Source organism: Nansenia antarctica (genome assembly GCF_963989245.1).
Source record: "Nansenia antarctica genome assembly, chromosome: 3".
Lineage (NCBI taxonomy): Eukaryota > Metazoa > Chordata > Actinopteri > Argentiniformes > Microstomatidae > Nansenia > Nansenia antarctica.
In genome coordinates, this window is record NC_137688.1 from 37,503,704 (window position 1) to 37,524,039 (window position 20,336).

The window sequence follows — 20,336 nt, forward strand, 5'->3', positions numbered from 1 at the left end:
ATAGTCACAGATTTCCTTAGTTTTCGATCAGTCACAATGCTCAGGTATTCTACCACTGTATTCTCTGTTTAGGGCGAAATAACATTCCAATTTGCGCTGGTTTTTGGTTGATTCTTCCCAATGTGTCGGATAATTTTATTTTTGTTTCCTTATAATTTGGTTTAGTCTAATGGGGTTTCTGTCTGGTGGATCTGCTTGTGTTTGTCAACAGTCCCAGAGTCTCCATAAATTGTCTGTGAGGGCTTTGTTGCGTGTCTGGGTCACTTTCTTTTAGATTATTATAAAATGTAAATGCTATCTTTTTAATAAAAAAAAATATCTTAAAATGGGGGGGGGGGGGGGGGGTTATTGATTGACATCACACAGTGACAACCTGTAATGAAATGTTACTAACTGTCACTTGGTTGTTTCTTTCAGAACTCCACAACACAATCTAGGAGACATGGAGTCTGCGTCCCCTGCGATAGATAAGAATTCCAGTGACATTGCAACACTTATGAACGCCTCAGATCTTTGCCAGGACTTAACCTTGTATCGAGTCGGTTATTCAATTGTTGACTTAATCACTTTTCTGGTCGGATTCTCAGTCATAACAAAACTCATGTTTATCGCCGCAAGAGCAAAGAATACAATTGATATCCTCAACTTCAACCTGTCCATCTTCCACATGGTGCAATACATATTGACGCTTAATGACCTCCTCGGCATCTACTTTTTCCCGAGGTACCAGACTGTCCTCAGGTCATTCCTGTTTGGGTATTGCGTTGTAGGTGGACCGCTAAATTTACTTTTCATCAGCATGGAGCGTTACGTGGCAGTCGTGTATCCCACATCCTACCCGCTGCTGAAGAAGTACAGGTACAGAGAGATTGGCAGTGTTGCGGTGTGGCTGATCGCAGTTCCGTCTTCCCTGCTGCAGTTGTTCCTACACGTTGACAGACACGAGGTTCCGGTGATCCTGGTCATCCTTGCGCTGATGTTTTGGTTCAACATGGGTATGGTAAGGGTTCTGAAGAAATCGGGACCGGGGAAAAATGAGATTCACCCAAAGACACAGCGTGCCATTAACACGACCCGTGCCGTTTTTCTCATGGTGATGCTGTGCTACAATCCCGTGGCAGCTGTGTTGCTAGTGTACAGAGGCAACAGTGTCAAAACGGATTGTTTAGTACAACCTCTGTGTGTGCTGTTGTTGTCCGCTGCCAGCATTGTGCATCCGTTGTTTTACCTGTCGACTCAGGGCAGGTTGCGTCCGTGTTGTACCAAGCAGGGAGAGTAGAGAGAGACTACTAGAGAGGATAGAGAGAATCATTGAGGAAGGCCAGCTATTGTATTTTGAAGATGATTATAAATCACCTCAGTGATAGTGAAATTGGACACATATTAGAGTAATAAACTTTGTCACTTTAATGGATGTAGTTGTGTTTATAGTAGGGATGTGCGTTATCGTGGCCATTTAACACTATTTTAAAACTCAAAACTACATATTGGACCTATAACTAGCGTTATGAAATCAGTCTCTTTAGTGTGACAATCTCTTTCCGTAACAATATTAAAGAATATCTTTCTAAAAATTCACATTGTGGATATTTTTTTCTTGTGCCAGATGTGAGTGTTCTGAGCACATAAAGTATTTTTTGCTCTATCCTTTATAAATGTTTGCTCTTTTCTCAGTACTCAAAGACACTACATTCCATGGAGAGAACAAGAATGGATAGATACATAAAAAGTAAAACGAATGCAGTCAGTAAAAATAGCAATACACATTTATATTGTTTTATTTATTTTATTGTATTTTAAGAAAAGAAAAGAGGAAAATTGCATATTCCACAATTGCAGTATTAGCCTATATTCCTTTATTTATAATAGGTTTACAATGTAGGCATATACTTTAACTATACATGTACACATGTAAACAACATGTTTTAAATAAATCCTGATTGCTCAATGAAAACATTGACATACTGAATACGTAATTGAATTGAATGCTGCATGTAAATCTATAGAATCTAGACAGCTTTGTCCAGGATTCATGTACAGCACATTAGTTTGTCTTAGTAATATCTGAAACTTTAGCAGTTCTAGGAAATATATCTTGGCCATAGTGGCAGTAGACAGGTGGAAAATCATCAACATTGCATGATCATCCTGATCACAACCTCTGCACCCTGAATCCATATGCACCTTTCTGCTCTGAAATCTCTTCAAAGTATTCACCTCGCAAGCACCTTGCAAGCAAGCAAAATATTCCCCAGACAGGACCGAGACTCTAAACTGTCAAAATGTCAGTATATGCTCAGATTACATGGTGGACATCAGCATCTGTGGATATACAACATACAGTAATTCTAGTCTATTCAAATCCATTCAACAGTGTCTGCTACAAAATAAATAAGTCTGTGCCCTTCCAAATATATCTGAGCTTGCCTCGTCTAAGACATAGTCTTACAGTCACAGTCTCTACATGGCACATCTGCATACAGTCATATACATCTCTGTAGTCCAAAAAGCTGCCATAGTAACAACAGTCGAAAGGCAGCTGATTAAATGGCATCAATGAGAAATGACCAAATATTCAGAGGGTAATGTCCAAATCAGGGGGGACTTGTGGAGGTAGAAATCAGAGAGAAGGCTCAGTGTACTGCATGTAATGGTTGAGGATAAGTATCAGACGGGCAATGTACATAATGAGTCCAAACGAGGAATGGTGTTTACCACAAGTGTTTGATACTAGTCCTTAATCCATTCCGTACTTTACAATGAGCCTGTCCCGAGTTCTACTTCCACCAGCCTCCACTGGTCCAAGGCATCCTGAGCAATAAGAGATGCTTCATTCATTCTCCTTGCGAAGTGGGTTGAATTCCTTCTATTGAGTGCAGACCTGGGTTCAAATTATTATTTTTTTCTGGAAATCCTTACTGTGTTTCACTTGTGTTCCATTGCTCACTTTGCTGTGTGCCAACAGTCTCTCCTGGCCCGTAGACTACTTTCAAGGTAAGGACCATCTAACTAATGCTGTAGTTTGGGTGAACTGTCCCTTTAATTGACTACTATTGAGTAGTTGAGTACTATTTCAGGTGTGGGATTTCCAGCCACACCCAATCAGAGAGAAGGAATCAACATGATTGAAAACAACTGTAACACAGCACTGCACACCAAACTCACAGAAAACGAGACCCCCAACATTACATGAGACCCCCAATGTTACCTTTTACACTCATTTAGGGGCATGTGGTGTTACACGGATCTCCTGATCTAAAGAAGCTGTACACACTGACTAATGGGAACATAGTAACAGCACCCAACAGGGAGCCCAGCTGCACCACCGCTCCACACCACACGAGGGCGCTGTGTCCCTCATCCCGCATGATTACTCCAATGATCACCTTCACATAGGACAGAGTGAGGATGAAGATGATCCAGGCACCCACCTGAAGCATGGGACAGAGGCAAAGGCACAGGTTTGGTATTATAAACGTATTCAAGGAAGGTGACACCAAGAGTCTGATCATCAAGCAAGGTGACACCAAAGAGGCTGAACAAGCTTATTAGGAAAGCTTGTTCTGTCCTCGGTGTCACCCTGGACACAGTGGAGGAGGTGGCCAATCGATCGATCTATCTATCTATCTATCTATCTATCTATCTATCTATCCATCTATCTATCCATCCATCCATCCATCCATCCATCCATCCATCCATCCATCCATCCATCCATCCATCCATCCATCCATCCATCCATCCATCCATCCATCCATCCATCCATCCATCCATCCATCCATCCATCCATCCATCCATCCATCCATCCATCCATCCATCCATCCATCCATCCATCCATCCATCCATCCATCCATCCATCCATCCATCCATCCATCCATCCATCCATCCATCAATGGTCTTCTATGGGATGCCATGGTTTAAAGATGCTGGCCTTTTTGGCCATGCTGAAATGTGAAAAGGTGAATATGCTACGTTTTCTAATAGCGCCAAATACTGTATGTGCATATCCTTGGAGACAAACAACTTAAAATAGGTACGTAAAGGCCAAGGCTTGATCTCGACACAATATTTTAGACAGCACTTTATTTGGACGAAAGAACACTGTCTTCACTGAATATTATTTATCATGCGATCTCATTCCGTGATCGGTACTAATTCATGGCCATTTAGTACTATTTTAAAGCCCAAATCTACATTCTGAACCTTTAAACGTTAGTGTAAGATGGGGAACCATAGTGGGAACCATAGTGGAACCATTTAGGTGAGTGCGCCCACTAGTGTCCCTAGTTTTTATAACTCTATGGTGTGTGAACTCACAATGAGGATGGTTCCGATTGTGTCGTGGACTAGCAGGGGGCACGGACTCAGCACTGCCATGCCCATGATGTAAGCTCCTACCCCACTGCCGATGACTGAGAGACCCCCAATCAGCAGCAGGGACCTGTGGGACAGGGAGACAAGGTGACAGTATTAGACAATAAACCTGTGAGTGGTTCATGGTGTCAAGTAGTGTTAAATGAAATAGAGCAGCCCTATTAAGGATTTTACTAAATAAAAGTGTCTTATGAATGAAATGCCTTATTATAAACATTATTATTATTATTATTATTATTATTGTTGAATGAGAAGAATGCATTCTTAAAAGATTCCCAGTTAAATGTTTTTAAAAAATCTGATATCAGTACCTGATCGGGAAAAACATGGCGAGGAAGCAGGCGAGGGGGTTAGAGACGGCGGCCATGGTGGCAGACAGGTGGTAGGCGTTGTTCCCATAGGGCAGGCAGGAGTAGGACTGCACGGAGGGCAGGACCACGTTCGTCAGGCCGTTGACCCAGGCCAGGGTGGAGAAGATATACAGGACCTGCGTCCAGCTGTACGCCCCGGTCCCGAAGCTGCTCCTGGGCTCCACGTCAGAGCGCCGCAGAGGGTCGATCATGGGCCTCTGCTCCGTCTGGTTCTTCTGCTGGTGGGCCGCTTCGCCCTTGTCCATGGCCCCGGTGGGGTAGCGTCCGCTGGGCTTCTCCCGCGCTACCGCGGGGTGGTAGTTGAGCAGCAGGAAGGCCACCAGGCACACCAGCATCATGGCGCTGAGGAAGAAGAAGAAGACCTCTGCAGAGAAGTTGGCGGGCTGGTACTGGGCCTGGAGTTGGTAGCTGCCGGCACCGCCCAGGGTGTCATTCGGACCCTGTGTGCTGTTCACACAGTGGACCACCCCGACCCCCTGGAACAGAGCCACCATGGCTGGGAGCAAGCCACTCAGGCCCTCCCCTATGAAGTAGGTGGTGAGGTACTGGGGCTTGAGCCTCATCATGAAGGGCAGGAAGGTGACGGAGGAGGTGCAGTCCACCGTGGAGAGGAAAAAGGTGAGTAGGAGGAGGGCCACGCTGCGCGGGACGCCCCCCACGACCACCGTCTCCTTCCAGAAGAACGCCATCAGGAAGCTCGCCGCGATGCCCAACGCGATGATCACGTAGATGACCGCCGTCTCGTTCAGGGTGCCCGGGCGGAAGCGGTGCATGAGGGTGATGAAGAGAGGACCTACGTTGGCCACCTGGATGACCACGGAGAGGTAGGAGGGCAGGTACCAGCCCTCTGGGATCTGAGGGACGATGAGGGGCAGCTCCACCCACAGGCCATTGATGGACACCCAGGAGCCCATCCCGAACAAGCAGGCCAACAGGTGGGTGAAGAGGGACATGTTGAATCTGGGTAGATTAGAGGAGTAGAACTCTGCTCTGTCACTGTGGGTTCTAGAAGGAGTAGAACACTGCTTGGTGTCACTGTGGGTTCTAGAAGGAGTAGAACACTGCTTGGTGTGACGGAGGGTTCTAGAAGGAGTAGAACACTGCTTGGTGTCACTGGGGGTTCTAGAATCACACAAACATGTTTGTAGTTAATCACTGAAATAATCAAACAGATCAGCTATACACTATGTACAGTACGATAGAAAAACAAGGAAGTGAAGACACAAATCAATGCAAACTATAATGTTAAAATGTTGTAAGATGTAATGCTTGGGAAGATACGTACACGAGTAAAACATGAAACCCACAATGACAACACACATAAACACACATGCCAGATCTCTCACTACAACCAGTTTGAAGTGAGAGATTAACTGCTCTCAGCAGATACTTGTTCAAGCTAAGTGACTTATTGCTGCATTTGGTTACTATTTTGTCCCCTGAGCTGGTACAGGATGAGCCATTTAGTTCCCTATCTGCACTATCCTATAAAAAGCTTAAGTGGAGGGAAGGTCTCCGTCTTTCTCCATTGTAATGTCAGTTTGTAAAACGGAACAACTATTTGGATTCGGGAATGCAGGTTTGTATAGCACACAAGCAAAGCTAGTGATGACTGAGCAAAGGTTTGTGAGACATTCATGTTTATTATTGGCGGAGACTGCAGAGATAGACTTACTGTATTGTCTCTTTAGCATACATTAACCAGACTTCAACTTAGAATAACCCTTGTGAGAAGGAGTCTTCACTTGATAGACTATCTTAATTACACATGTTCAGGGCTGTGTAGGGCTGTGTAGTTATGACAATCAAAAATACATTGACACTACTGCCTTTAGGATGCAAGCATTTCCCTTATCACAGTTCCTGTCAGCCATATCTTTTCATTTGATGGTATTACAAACATGTATTTGATTACATCATTGGTTATTTAATGTATAACAAATATTATTATTAACAAAATACTAGTTCCTTATTTATTCAATGAATATTCAGATCTTTCCCCCAAAGTGTAACCCTTTTCACCTGAGGGCTATTTCTTGATAGAAGCTGTTATTATTATTACAGTTGGATATTTAGGAACATACTGAATCTATTCTTTGAGAGAAGAGTGTCAGAATAAAAGTGTAAAATATCTCAAATGCTATATTTCAGTGTGTGTGTGTGTGTGTGTGTGTGTGTGTGTGTGTGTGTGTGAGTTGAACAAGTGTTAATCCAGTTGAAATATCCCCACTCGCTCCATTTGGATTGCTGGCTTTTCAGTGGGGCAGCTTGTTTACGTCGGTTATTTTGGACGGCAGTCACATGTGTTGGAAATTCAGGGGTTCGAGACTCATGTGAAGGAGTGAGAGAGCTGCTTGCAGCAACTTGAGGTCGGTCACATGTGTGTGTGTGTGTGTGTGTGTGTGTGTGTGTGTGTGTTTGTGTGTGTGTGTGTGTGTGTGTGTGAACCAAAACATCCAATGACCCCAGGTTATGTTACTGATGGAAGAGCAATCAATAGAAGAACATCTTTTGAATACAAAAGATGTATTCATCATTCCATTGGGCATGCTTGGAAAGTGGGGGAGATTGCAGAGATGCAGAGTCTACATTTACAAGTAAGCAGTATACGGTATGTCACATTCTAAAGCATTGTAATCTATTAACTATCTATTTACTAAATTAGTTATTTTAATGTACTGTACATTACCGTTTTATTGCCAAAACCCACCCCAACAGTTTACAAATAGAGGTTATTGTTATCAAGACTTTAAACCAATGACTTTAAACATAGAACACTGCCAGGTATCTTATGTAAGACAAATACCTAAAACATCACCATTGAGTAGACAAAAGGTACATAAGCACTAACGACCCCCTACTGTACATTGGTTACCTATACAAGTCTTACATAACCTCTATGAAAACATCTAAGGAAGGCATTGTTTATTGATGGGGAAAGCAGCTTGACGCTGAGTGTCTTTGATCTGATGCAGAAACAATGTCAAGGAACGAAGAACAATTGTAGGAAATTCACCTCCTCAAAGCCACATGGTGGATAAGATGAAAGGAAGGCATTAGCTAACTTTGTAACAGATGTCCTAGGGCCCGATATACAGTATACAAGCAGCAATAACATTATCAGGCTTTGCATAAGCTTTACATAAGCAATATTACACTCAACACCAGAATATAGCCAACACACTATTTTATGAACAGACAGATTCAATCACATGAGTATACAAATTATAACCTGCAAACATGCTAAAAACCTCAAAATATTCTAAAACATATTCCATCCTCTTAACTTTTTAAAATTTATTTTTTAACCACACAATTGAACGATGTGCAAAGTAAACCAACCGAAGACTGCAGAGAGAAGACCTTACATTTCAGAGAGGAACAAAAGCAGAAAACAACAGTAAAAGGAGAATAGCCTTCATCCTTGCACAGATACTCACATATACAGACAGACGGGTTGACAGAGAGGTCAGGGGTCTGCAGAGAGAGAAGGCAAAGTCCTAGTCCTACGCTGTTACAGCTCTGAGGGAGCCAGAGGATTATACCCCATAGCTGGGTGGGTGTGCTTGTTGTAGCCAACCATGACACAGGTTTGTTTAACAGATTATGTTGTGGATAATTACCTGCTGAATATGCACGTAGGATGTTCAGATTTTTTGAAAGATATCACGTTGCAATTACATAAGTAACAGCTTCACTGTTTTGTTTGAGTGGCTTGTTATGAGGGGGCCAACACATTCTTGAATAAAGTTTTCTGTAATTCTCTCTAAGGAGATCTTGGGAACTAATCTCACTGGAAATGATTATGAATTCAAGGCTTAAGACATTTTTTTCATTTACATTCATACAGTGTTTTCATTTACATTTACATTTACATTTATATTTATATTTTTGGCATTTAGCAGACTCGCTTATTCCAAAGCGATTTACAACAAATACATTTGACTAAGTGAATCATCTATCCACCATTCTTAGCAGGAAAAAGTAATCTATGCTCAATCCAGGGGCCATTGGCAGTCATCGTGCTAGAAGTACAGGGGGGTAAGTAGATGTCTCAGGAGAGACAATACAGGTGGGTAGTAGTCTCAGGAGAAACAGTACAGGGGGGTAGTAGATGTCTCAGGAGAAACAGTACAGGGGGGTAGTAGATGTCTCAGGAGAAACAGTACAGGGGGGTAGTAGATGTCTCAGGAGGGGCAGTTAATGTTTAGTCTAAAGAGATGGGTCTTCAGTCTCCGTCATTTCTATTTATATTATTAGATCATTTTGATAAAAAAAATGTTTATAACATTAATTATAATGTGTGCTTTCGTCAAGGTAATTTGAATTTTCTTAATAATAATAATAAAAAAAAAAAAAAAAAAAATCACTCAATTCACTCTGTTTAGTTGATTAACTGCCAGACAGAAAGAGAGCTCAGATGCAGGTGGTTCTTGAAATCAAATTTGGAACCACGGCAACCTCAGGCAAAAAATGTACCAAAGTAATAAAGTCAGTCCACATGTAGAACAGTATCGCGACATCTACTGGAACACCGACCGAACCACAGAGACCTGTAAGGCCTGATGTTAATCATTTTTGATACTAGTGTTTACAAAGCGTCTCAAAGTAGGTGCTGATCTAGGATCAGTTTTGTCATAATTAACAAGATTATATGGACAGGTGGGGTGGGGGGGGGGGTTGATATGATTACTTGTTTTTCTTTCGACCAATCAACTATCCATTCTATATCTACTTCCAACCTTCAGCTGTTGACAGGTCAACCCACCTTTCCCAGCATATGATCTATTTCCCCTCTCAACACATCCCTGTAGTCTACTGCAGTATTTTGCAAAGGCCTGGAATCTCTCTGTGTGTATACATTATGTAATAGACTTTAATTGGAAAGCAGAATGCATGATTGAATCTTTTCAGAGTGACTCAAAATTCAATCATTTAATTGGCAATCAATAACACAAGCCAGGGTAGTATGCTGAGCAGCCTCATGTAAATATTAATACAACATCTGAACTCTTGTTACTCCGTACTTAATGGCTGAGCTCATTTCCAGATTAGAGAACGCATAGGAACAACAGGATGAGGAAAAAACAACACCTGTGCTTAGGCCTTACGTATTCACCTGCACAGAAGGCCGTTCCTGGCACTATTCCTCGTCATGTGGAGCATTAACATTTACATTTACCACAATTATCAGACGCCTTTATCCAAAGCAACTTATATTTGACTAGGTAAGTGAATCATCTATCCACTAGTCATAGCAGGAAAAAGTACTCTATTCATTATTAATTCATTCATTAACAAGTCTCCAGTGGCGACACACACACGCTACCGACAGTACACCCTTCCTACAACTGTCGTTTCGTGGCAGGCACTCTGTAACTACTTAGCCGTGAGGTCAACTAGGTACGTGGTTAAAGAAAAATGACCATGAGTTCTCTCATATTACCGGTATTTCCAGATTTCATGTTTTAGGCTGAGATCTCAGTGCCCAACCAAACATGTAGAATATGAATTAATGAATTAATGCATACATGAATTAATGAATACATGAATACATGAATTAGAGTCCACTTCTAAACCAATATAAGTGTTTCTGTTGCAGAGTTGGCAGCTGTTTCATTAAAGGGGCTTCAACGTTAATCTGAAGTCAAAGAAAGCCACATCTTTATTTTTCAATATAATATTTTCTTCAAAGCATTCGAAAACATTTATCATCAAACATTCAATTTGGAAGGAAAATAGATTTCAAAGGCAATGAAAAATGTGATATGATTCTGCTATCTATATCAGTTATTCTACTGCTGTAAAGCTATAAAAGTGCATTCCATCTATCTAGAACATACTGTAATTAGCTAACTACAGTCAATCAAATATGACGTACATCAAAGGCTGAAAAGAAAGGTTACAAATGTCCACATTTGTAGACAACAGACGTACAAAACAGTGCTTCCAAAACAGTGCTTCCAAAAGCTATTTCCTTTTATCATTTGACATAAAAACCAATAGAAATATTAAAATAATCACATATTAATGTTCAATCAAGTTCAAGTTTAGATACAAAACAATAGTATTAACATACAAAAGTCATGGCATTTTGTATTGAAATAATTTCCATGTTTTCAACATGAAGTAACGTTTTCCAATATAACCATAATTGCAAGAGAGGTACTACGGTGTAGCATAAAAGTTATCCTTTATTCCTTGTAAAGCCAAGGGTAGCTAGGGTGTGGTGGTAGTGGTGGCCTAGTGGAGTTGGTCATGAGTTCAAATCCCACCTGGGAACACCACCACTAGTGCGTCCTTGAGTAAGGCACTTAGCCCTAAGTTACTCCAGGGAGACTGTCCCTGTGATCTCTAATTGTAAGTCGCTTTGGATAAAAGCGTCTGCTAAAATGGTTAAAATGTAAATAACATTTATTAACAATACCTAACTAGACAAAATCCCTTGTTTTCCCAACATGGTTGTTACCTGCTAGTACATAGTTGTTAACTACTAGTACATAGTTGTTACCTGCTAGTACATAGTTGTTACCTGCTAGTACATAGTTGTTAACTGCTAGTACATAGTTGTTACCTGCTAGTACATAGTTGTTACCTGCTAGTACATAGTTGTTAACTACTAGTACATAGTTGTTACCTGCTAGTACATAGTTGTTAACTGCTAGTACATAGTTGTTACCTGCTAGTACATAGTTGTTAACTACTAGTACATAGTTGTTACCTGCTAGTACATAGTTGTTACCTGCTAGTACATAGTTGTTACCTGCTAGTACATAGTTGTTACCTGCTAGTACATAGTTGTTAACTACTAGTACATAGTTGTTACCTACTAGTACATGTTGTTACCTGCTAGTACATGTTGTTACCTGCTAGTACATAGTTGTTACCTGCTAGTACATAGTTGTTACCTACTAGTACATGTTGTTACCTGCTAGTACATAGTTGTTACCTGCTAGTACATAGTTGTTACCTGCTAGTACATAGTTGTTACCTACTAGTACATAGTTGTTAACTACTAGTACATGTTGTTACCTGCTAGTACATAGTTGTTACCTGCTAGTACATGTTGTTACCTGCTAGTATAGTTGTTACCTGCTAGTATAGTTGTTAACTGCTAGTACACGTTAAGTTATTAACCGTTCATTTGCATGATGCCCTTACCACTACCGGAAGGTTTGATCTTAAATTTGGAATGGAAAAAAATATTTATCATTTGATAACATTTCTGAAAGTAAATAACAGTTAGAACATTAATGCAGGAAATGCAATTGTTAGTACAAAATATGTTTGTACAGAGCAACGGGAAAGAGGCTTCAACGGACAATCTCTCAGGCAGCATGATTCTGACAATACATAAAAGGGTAGACAGTGGAAGGACATGACACAGTACTATAGCTTATGGATACAGCTCTTCTCCATACAGTACATTATTACATTTGCAACAATACAGATTTTGATATTGTTACCACCAGGGGAGGCTGGTGGAGATAGAAATTGGAGGACAATCTCATTGTAATGCATGGAATGTATGGAATGGAATGAGCGTTGATAGCATTCCTCATTCCATTCCATCCATTACAATGAGCCTTGTCCTCCGATTTCTACCTCCACCATTTCTCCTCACCACAGACCATAGAACATCATTATGAATGACCATTTCCCAAGTAATTTTCAACCTCTCTAAAAAGCAAAACTTCAATGTCAACGTAGCAAACGCCCAATCTTTCTGACTGCATTGTGGAATGATGTAAACAAAACGGAAGATTCAGATTGGCTAGCCCAAAAGATCAAGGCGGAAAAATTGGAACACAAGTAAATCATTGCTTCAGTAAAGCAGCAAAACGTTGGCACTCGGCATTCATTTTCACACATCCATTAATATCTAATGCTTAACTTGACGGTAAGCAGTGCTTTTCCTATCGGACAAGATTTCTAAATTGTGCACGCTTCTTATTCTTATCATTTAAGGCCATGGGACAACTGTCCGCAGGGGCTACATGTGTGTTGTTGATCGTCAGTTCCTGAGCAAATCAGACTTTTCACATGATTTAGGTAAGTGGAAACACCCAATAGCAGCTCAACTATTGTAAACCCAAGAAATCTGAGTGTTTTTAAAAAATAAATGCAATTAAAAGCACTTGCGGGTCACATTTAGCCAGTACACAGCAACTCAACACTCCCATTAACCCAGGAATGCTTTCCCTCTCCCCATGCTTTTCCCTCTCACCAGCCTCCCCCACTAGGCCATCTCTTTAGAGAGATGAAGAACCTAGAGAGGGTGTGTGTGTGTGTGTATAATCTACTCCTCGAGTGCAGTTGTCCACACAGTCCTGAGAGGTGTGGAACACGTGGTAGATGCTGACCAGAGGGAACATGGAGAGGGCTCCGATGAGAGAGCCAGCCTGGATGAAGACACCACACCAGAGCAGAGCCGCGTGGCCGGCCTCATGGAGCAGGGTGCCTATCACCACCTTCAGGTAGGAGAACAGCCCTGTGAATATGACCCAGGACACCACCTGTGGAGGATCAGACAGACAGACAGACTGTCAGGGCAGCCCACGGCACACACACAGTGCATGACAACCCAGGCAAGTGAGAGAAAACACTATAAAAACAAACAAAAAGCTCTTTCATAATCAATAGGGTGGAAGAGATGGTCGAACCATTTAAAATGCTGTAAAGTAATAACTGAAGAAAAAAAACGGAAAAAAACCGCTTACACATAGATTAGATAAAATGATTAAAATGGCAGGTGCTCAATCATCTCAATTTAAATTAATTACAAATTAAAGTTGTGTCACTTAGCCACAATCTAGCTTTAGCCAACAAACAATCATTACTGCGGTGAGTTGGAATGGTGGGAACTTACTATGACAGGAATCATGGTAAAAGAAATTCAAAACACACAACCTTCAAACACTACTCAAACTAGATTATCTTGTGTCACATGGTCAGTTTAAGACCTTATAAATGGATAAAGGATCTGGCATGTTTTAATTGATTATATTGTGTAAATTGACAGGTTATATTATTATGAATTGTATTATGTTAGTAATATGAATACATTGATGATCCATTTCATGTTGGTAAGCAGGGATGTCCTGAAAGAGACCTTGGTTTCAGCAAAAGAAAAAGGCTTATTAAGATTAAAATGGGTAATGTCTTTAGTGAAGGCGGGCTGCTCCTTCACAAAAACCTTGAAGTGAGTAAATACAGTATCCTGAAGCTCCATCACGCTGAAAAGGCACTGATATTCCTTTACAGGACATAGCTGGACACAAGATAACTCACCACCAAGGACACACCCACAGAGCCGTCCCGCAGAGGAGGGCAGGGGCTGAGGGCAGCCAAGGCCACCAGGTAAGCAGCAAACACTCCGCCTCCTGTTGCCATGGCACCCAGGCCAGCCGATGACCTACCACAGAGAGGAGGGGGAATGAGGGGATGAGAAGAAAAGTATTAATGACAGTCAAATAAAACGTTTATTAATTTTCAACAGTGTGCCTATAATTATCAATCAATACTGATGAAGAGAGACAGCATGGTGGCATGGGTTTTAGGGATGCTCCGATTTATCGGCCACCGATTTAAATCGGCCGATTTCACTCCAAATGACTCGATCGGTGATCGGCAAAAATGGCCGATCGCAAAAACCGATCTTTTTTTTTTTTTTTTTTTTTTCCTGGGGAAGACAGATAACTGAACAGAAAACATAGGAGGACGTAACAGTATGTAAACCATGAAGGCCACGTTTATGATGTGTTTTATACAGCCATATCGACTGACTTGGGCTTCAGGCCCTAACTGGGTGATAGGCCAGACCTTTACTATGCCATAAAAATGGGTCTGCGTTTGCTTGGTGCCTAATGGATCAAAACTTTTGTCTAAAAAGCAAAAAATATGTAGGCTATCCAGTCAGTAGGCCTACAGTTATGTATTTTTAAAAAATCGGTATCGGTATCGGTATCGGTTGATCTTGAGGAAAAAAATCGGTGATCGGTATCGGCCCCAAAAATCCAGATCGGAGCATCCCTAATGGGTTTTTACCTACACCTTGAAAGACCCGTTTAAAAAACAAACTAATAACAGCCTACAGTGTCGTCCATCAAGCTATCACACCCACCCACCTGCAGAGGACAAACATGGCTACGAAGCAGGCCAGCGGGTTGGCAATGTTTCCCAGCACCACCGAAAGGTGAAAGGTCATGGTGCCATAGGGCAAACAGGTGAAGCTCTGGACCGACGGCAGGATGCCATTGGTCAGGGCGTTGGAGACGCCGAGCAGCACCAGGAGGTAGATGTTCTGTGGTGTCCAGAAGGTTGGCTGGACCAGTACCGGGACCCGTTTCTCTACCTCCACCTGGTCCTCTGACACTGGCGTCCCTCCGTTCTGCAGCGGGTGTTTCTCCTCCTCCTCCCCTGCGCCGTCCTTCGCGGAGACAGGAGTGGTGCCGGTGGGGGGGTCCGGCTGTTGCGTCAACGCCGGAGCGGGCTCCACCGTCGCCGCCGATCGCCGGGTCAGAGCCAGGAAGCACAGGGCGGAGACCGTCAGCATGACGAACAGGAACCAGAAGAAGTTCTGAGCGGGGAAGTTCTGCTCCAGGTGGCGCGGGTGGACCGTGCCATTCACGTTCACGCACTCCAGCTTCCCCACGCCCTGGCCCAGGGCCACGACGCAGGGGAACAGGGCGCTGAGGCCCTGGCCCACGAAGAAGGTCCGGATGTACTGGGGTGGGTACCGGAACATGAAGGGCAGGAAGGTGACGTTGGACGTGCAGCACACCAGAGCCAGCAGGAACGCCAGCAGCAGGAACGGCACAGACCTTGGTTGCCCGGCGACAGTGACGACCTCCGACCAGAAGATGGCGAGAAAGGCAGACGCCGCCACTGCCAGCGCCTGGATGCTGTGGATGACCAGGCGCTCGTTCAGACGACCTGGTGCACAGTGGTGGGTTATGGTCACAGCAATGGGACCCAGGTTCCCGAAGGCTATGAGGACTGACAGATAGGCAGGGAGGTTCCACCCTACAGAGAAGAAACAATCGGCAGTTAGACTGTCACAGTCTAAGTTACAGTGTGTGTGTGTGTGTGTGTGTGTGTGTGTGTGTGTCCTGACCCTGTCTTATGGGCTATGAGGACTGACAGATAGGCAGGGAGGTTCCACCCTTACAAGAAACAATCGTCAGTCAGATTGTCAGTTACATAGCCTGACTCTGTTGTAGTGATTTACGGGCGGATCTCACGTTGACTGTTTGTTTACTGTATTTTTATAATTGCTGACTGTTTTTTTATGTAATCCTTTGTATTTCTGCTGCTGTAAATCAATCAGGGATTAATAAAGTACTACTATACTCTTGTATCATTACTGCCTGTGTCTGTGTCTATCTAAGTTGCAATGATGTTCTTCGTGTGCAGTGAATGCATGAGTTATAACCCCATAGATGAATTTATATCAACAACTCAAAAACAACAACAACAACAACAACAACAACAACAACAACAACAACATATAGCATGAAGATGGAGGGACAACATAAAAGAGAGAGAGAAAGAGAATGAAAGAAAACACATTGTAAACTCTACTGACCTTCAGGCAGAACGTTAACAACCACGGGTAGCTCAACCCACAGAGAGTTGACGGACACCCAGGAGCCCATGCCGAAGAGAGCCACAAGGACGTGGGTCATCGCAGCTCCGCTCCACCATGTACTCGCCATTCCGTCCATCTAGCGAAGAAGACCAGACAGGAGAGATGTACTTTTTTTTTGTCGTTTCACAACAGTTCGTTTGCGGCCGGTGCCATGTGAGCAACACGTCGTGTCTCTTGAAAAGATCCGCCCGGCAAGATCGGGTTTTGGCGTAATAGAGTAGGAAAACAAATGAATCGTGGAGCGTCGTTACGCAAATAGTAGGTTGCTCTCCGCCCCTTACGTCGTGGCCTATGACGATTCAGTGCGCCGGTTTGGTTGGTTTTGGGGGCGGGGACACGCTTCAGAGGAAATGTGGTGCACGCGATTTAACTATCCTTGCTCACCCGCTCCGGTCTCCGGTACCGAGCGGCACATTAGACATGAATGCAGTTCCGCGCGGCTGGGGCGGACCGGAATACCGAGTCGATCCGCCAGAGATAAAATCGAGTGCACTGACTCGTATAGCAAAGGATTCTCCCACGTCTGTAAATGAAGTAAGACTTGATTTGCTCTTTGTACAACTTGCCCTCTCCCACCCGCCCCTTTTCAAGTACAATACCATAACACATAATGAACCAACTCATTGACCGACTGAGCTGTAATCTCAGAAACACCCAAGAATGTTTCATCATGTGATGCAGCATCCTTACTCGGTTTTCACAAACATGTACTTAGTAAAAGTGAGACTAGGCCTATTACAGAGAGTGTGGATATTTTAAAAGAAAGTTTTAGCCTGGCTTTTATCTAGTGTTTATTTTATTTTATCTCCTATTTCTTGTTTAATTGTGTTGTATTTTATTTATTCATTTTCATGTTATTTTTGTTTGCTGTGTTGTTTGAACTCATGTTCCTTTTTTTTATGTCACTTGGAGTTGCATTCAATGTACGGTAAATGGACTGACTTATATAGTGCCTTATTCCAAAGCGCCTCTCATTCACCCAGTCACACACCAATGGCAGCAAGCTACTATGGAAGGCACTGGCCCACTCATTGTCGAGCAATTTGGGGTTCAGTGTCTTGCCTAAGGCCATCTATGTCTACCTCCACAGCTGCCCCTTGTAAGTCATGCAATGTATGACTTGTGCTATAAATAAAGTTTGATTGATTGAAAGTTTGATTACGGTCAATCACACAGTAGCCTAGTAGGTCAATATATTGTATGGAAGTGTTATGAAACACTGACATAACACACATGACACTAGGGTTATGTATCCAATTCCTGACACCGTTAAACCATCCCTAATTTTTACTGCGGTATACAGTATTACCACAGGATTAAAATTCACATTGTAGGGCTTTCAGGATGCCTCCAATTTCAAATGTTGAATTTGTGACAGCAGCTGGTGCAAGGTGGACAACGCCCTAGCTTTCTTTTTATGATGGTATTGAGACGGACACGGTTGCTATTTTCAAATACCGCAGGGATACAGTTTTAACACCCAACTCTACATGACACCAAGTCTCAAAACAGTTGACAGTTTATTCAACACATAACCCAAAGCCTACTCCAGACTAAATGGTGATGTAGTCTAGTGGAATGTAAAACAAATATCAGAGATAATGGTAGTAGTAAAATATGCAATTTCAACTTCAGTATTTGTTGAAGTTGGTTGAATTCAACATAAGACTTACACTATTAACATTAATGTTAATATATTCCACAATACCTGCAGATGAAACCGTAAGCACGCCTAGATGCATGAAGAAACATGAAGAAACTGTGAATATTGTGTTATTATTGTATTATTGTAGTATTAGTCTTGTCACTGAAATCAGACACAAATTGGAAAAGTAAATGAATTATTTTATTGTTCTTCTCAATGTTCTCACCCAACCCTTCCCTACAAAACATACACCAGGAGAAATAACCCAAAACATTCTTTAAAATAAAAAAAAACTTCCATAAGAAAAAACCCAGTACGTTTTAAACATAATCCTCAGCATAGAAATGGAATATACTTTAGGATGGCAAAAAGGTGATCAGCACAGATAAATGTGACTTCGTAATGGGGTTCCAAGTGTTTACAATGCATATCAATAAACAGATCATAGGATGGAGTTTTCACAAGCTATTTTCCTGTCCACCAGGCACAAAAGGGATTGAATTAGTGATACCAACAACAGTGTTTCCTCTACATGCATTTATTGGTGGCGGGCCGCCACGAATGAATTTCCTCCGCCACGAATTGATTCAGTCCACACAACAACAAAAAAATAAGTTCTAAAAAAAAAAAAAATCTGAACATTTTAGCTGATTAAAATATATCCGATCCTAGATCAGCGCTATAATGGATGTTGACTAAAAGTGCACCTAAATCCACGCCCATCTCTCTCTAACCGCTGATCCAAAATCAGATTAATGACATTCAGTTGACGACGTGATACAAGGGCTCCTGATTGGTCTAAATGTGAACTGTGGTATTATTGTTATTGTGTACAGGCCACCGTAGTGACATCAGGGGGGTATTCCATCAACATCGCTAAAGGGAAAATCCAGGTTTAGTCTGATAAATCTCGCGAGAGTTCTTAAAAATATCCAGGCATATTCTGATAGGTCTCGCGAGAGTTATCAAAAATAAGCCAGGATTTTCCTTTAGCGACGTTGATGGAATACCCCCCAGGTCAGGTGGGCAGGTTACGACGAGACAACAAGAGACCGGTATTGTAGAGCTTACAGAGCGAGTTAAAATAAAGACACTTACATTGAAATACAGAAGGACTCACGTGTATGTTTAATAGAATAACACGACATGGTGTCAGAAGTCCTGTAAGTGAGTGTTAAGAGTTAGATCGGCCGACAAGTGTCATTTGAGCTCGTGACGGTGAGAAGGGAGAAGAAAAAATGGATGCTAATGCTAACGCGGGAGCAGCTGCAGTCCAGAGAGCTTCTTCGAAAAATTAAACGAAAACAGCGACAGATGGATGGATTTTTCAAGAAAAAAGATGTCCCAGACACTTCAAACATTGCTGAAGCTAGCAGTGGCTATGAGCGACCCGAAACTGCATGGCTGGCAGGACCAAAGAAGCTAGGTGGTGGATCAGCTAACAGCATTTATGGCGGGGTACCACCACCACCAGCTACAACTACAACTACAGCGGGAGAGCCATCAGCATCGGCTAGCTGTGTTGGTGTATCAGCAGACATTAGCAAGTCAAAAAACTATTCTTATGTGCCGTCACTTTAGCAACGACACAGGATTGTCAAGGGGAAAAGAAGGGGAGACGATTTTTTTATTGACAACGGAATTACATGCTGGAAAAACATGCAGCTAAAATTCAGGGAACATTTGGACCTTCAGAGACACACGGGAGAAGTACGGGAAAACAGGGCTGATGTGGGTGTCATCAAAGGTAAGAGTTTGTTTTCTTTAACTCAGCTGATACTCAGCTGTTTACCGAATGCTCCATCTGACTGTGATTTTACTTCTGTAATGTGGTGGGTTGACATAATTCACGCACGGAACTATAGGTTGAGAGTATTGTTCCGTCCGCAGTTGAGTGCGTAGTACCCAAGTTGTTTAGACTGTTCTATTTACTGCTTGAGTGTGTTGTTGACAATCGTTCATGTCCTTCATTAAACGTTTAGCTTTGTCATTTGATACGCCGCCTACGACTACCATCTCTCTGCACTACAGTAAACAGTTAATCAGTAACGTTAGCCGCTTTTGTGCTCATGTAGGCCTACTTCGTATTAGATTATAGCTGATGATCTTTGTGTGTGTGTATGTGACTGTCAGTCACAAGTTTATATTCTGTATATTCATTATTATTTTTTTGGCCATCCTCTAGTTTTGGCTGAAATGAGGTCGTTGTTTTGAAAAAAAAAAAAAAAAAAAAAAACCGCGAAGAAATATCGCGCGCGCTATCCGCCACCAATGTAAAAATTCCTGGAGGAAACACTGA

General features: G+C 42.3%; 2 protein-coding genes across 4 annotated transcripts; both read right to left on the reverse strand.

Moving 5' to 3' along the window:
- Positions 1-3,221: 3,221 nt before the first annotated feature.
- Positions 3,222-5,695, reverse strand: LOC308152426 (riboflavin transporter 2-like; the record flags this gene model as incomplete). The annotated part of the gene is made up of 3 exons (XM_080525407.1): positions 3,222-3,431; positions 4,315-4,438; positions 4,683-5,695. The coding sequence occupies 3 exons, from the start codon at positions 5,693-5,695 to the stop codon at positions 3,222-3,224; spliced, it is 1,347 nt and encodes a 448-aa protein (XP_080381533.1).
- A 4,709-nt stretch (positions 5,696-10,404) lies between these two features.
- Positions 10,405-16,544, reverse strand: slc52a2 (solute carrier family 52 member 2). 3 transcript variants are annotated; one of them, XR_013937357.1, is made up of 5 exons: positions 16,330-16,544; positions 14,870-15,767; positions 14,034-14,157; positions 11,816-13,258; positions 10,405-11,712 (listed from the first exon to the last, which is right to left on the reverse strand). XR_013937357.1 is itself a non-coding variant. In XM_080526177.1 (4 exons), the coding sequence occupies exons 1-4, from the start codon at positions 16,466-16,468 to the stop codon at positions 12,995-12,997; spliced, it is 1,425 nt and encodes a 474-aa protein (XP_080382303.1). In that variant the 5' UTR covers positions 16,469-16,544; the 3' UTR covers positions 10,405-12,994. The 3 variants fall into 3 exon arrangements, 1 of the variants encoding a protein (XP_080382303.1); XR_013937358.1 differs by having other exon boundaries at positions 10,405-11,733; XM_080526177.1 differs by having other exon boundaries at positions 10,405-13,258.
- Positions 16,545-20,336: the final 3,792 nt, after the last annotated feature.

Bases quoted from the DNA above. Each gene is read 5' to 3' on its own strand.
- slc52a2 (XM_080526177.1), bottom strand. From the start codon at position 16,468: ATGGACGGAATGGCGAGTACATGGTGGAGCGGAGCTGCGATGACCCAC. The intron at 15,768-16,329 runs GTCAGTAGAGTT...TCTTCTCTGTAG, and splicing joins TGTTAACGTTCTGCCTGAAG to GGTGGAACCTCCCTGCCTAT. The intron at 13,259-14,033 runs GTGAGTTATCTT...GATCCTCCACAG, and splicing joins CTGTGGGTGTGTCCTTGGTG to GTGGTGTCCTGGGTCATATT.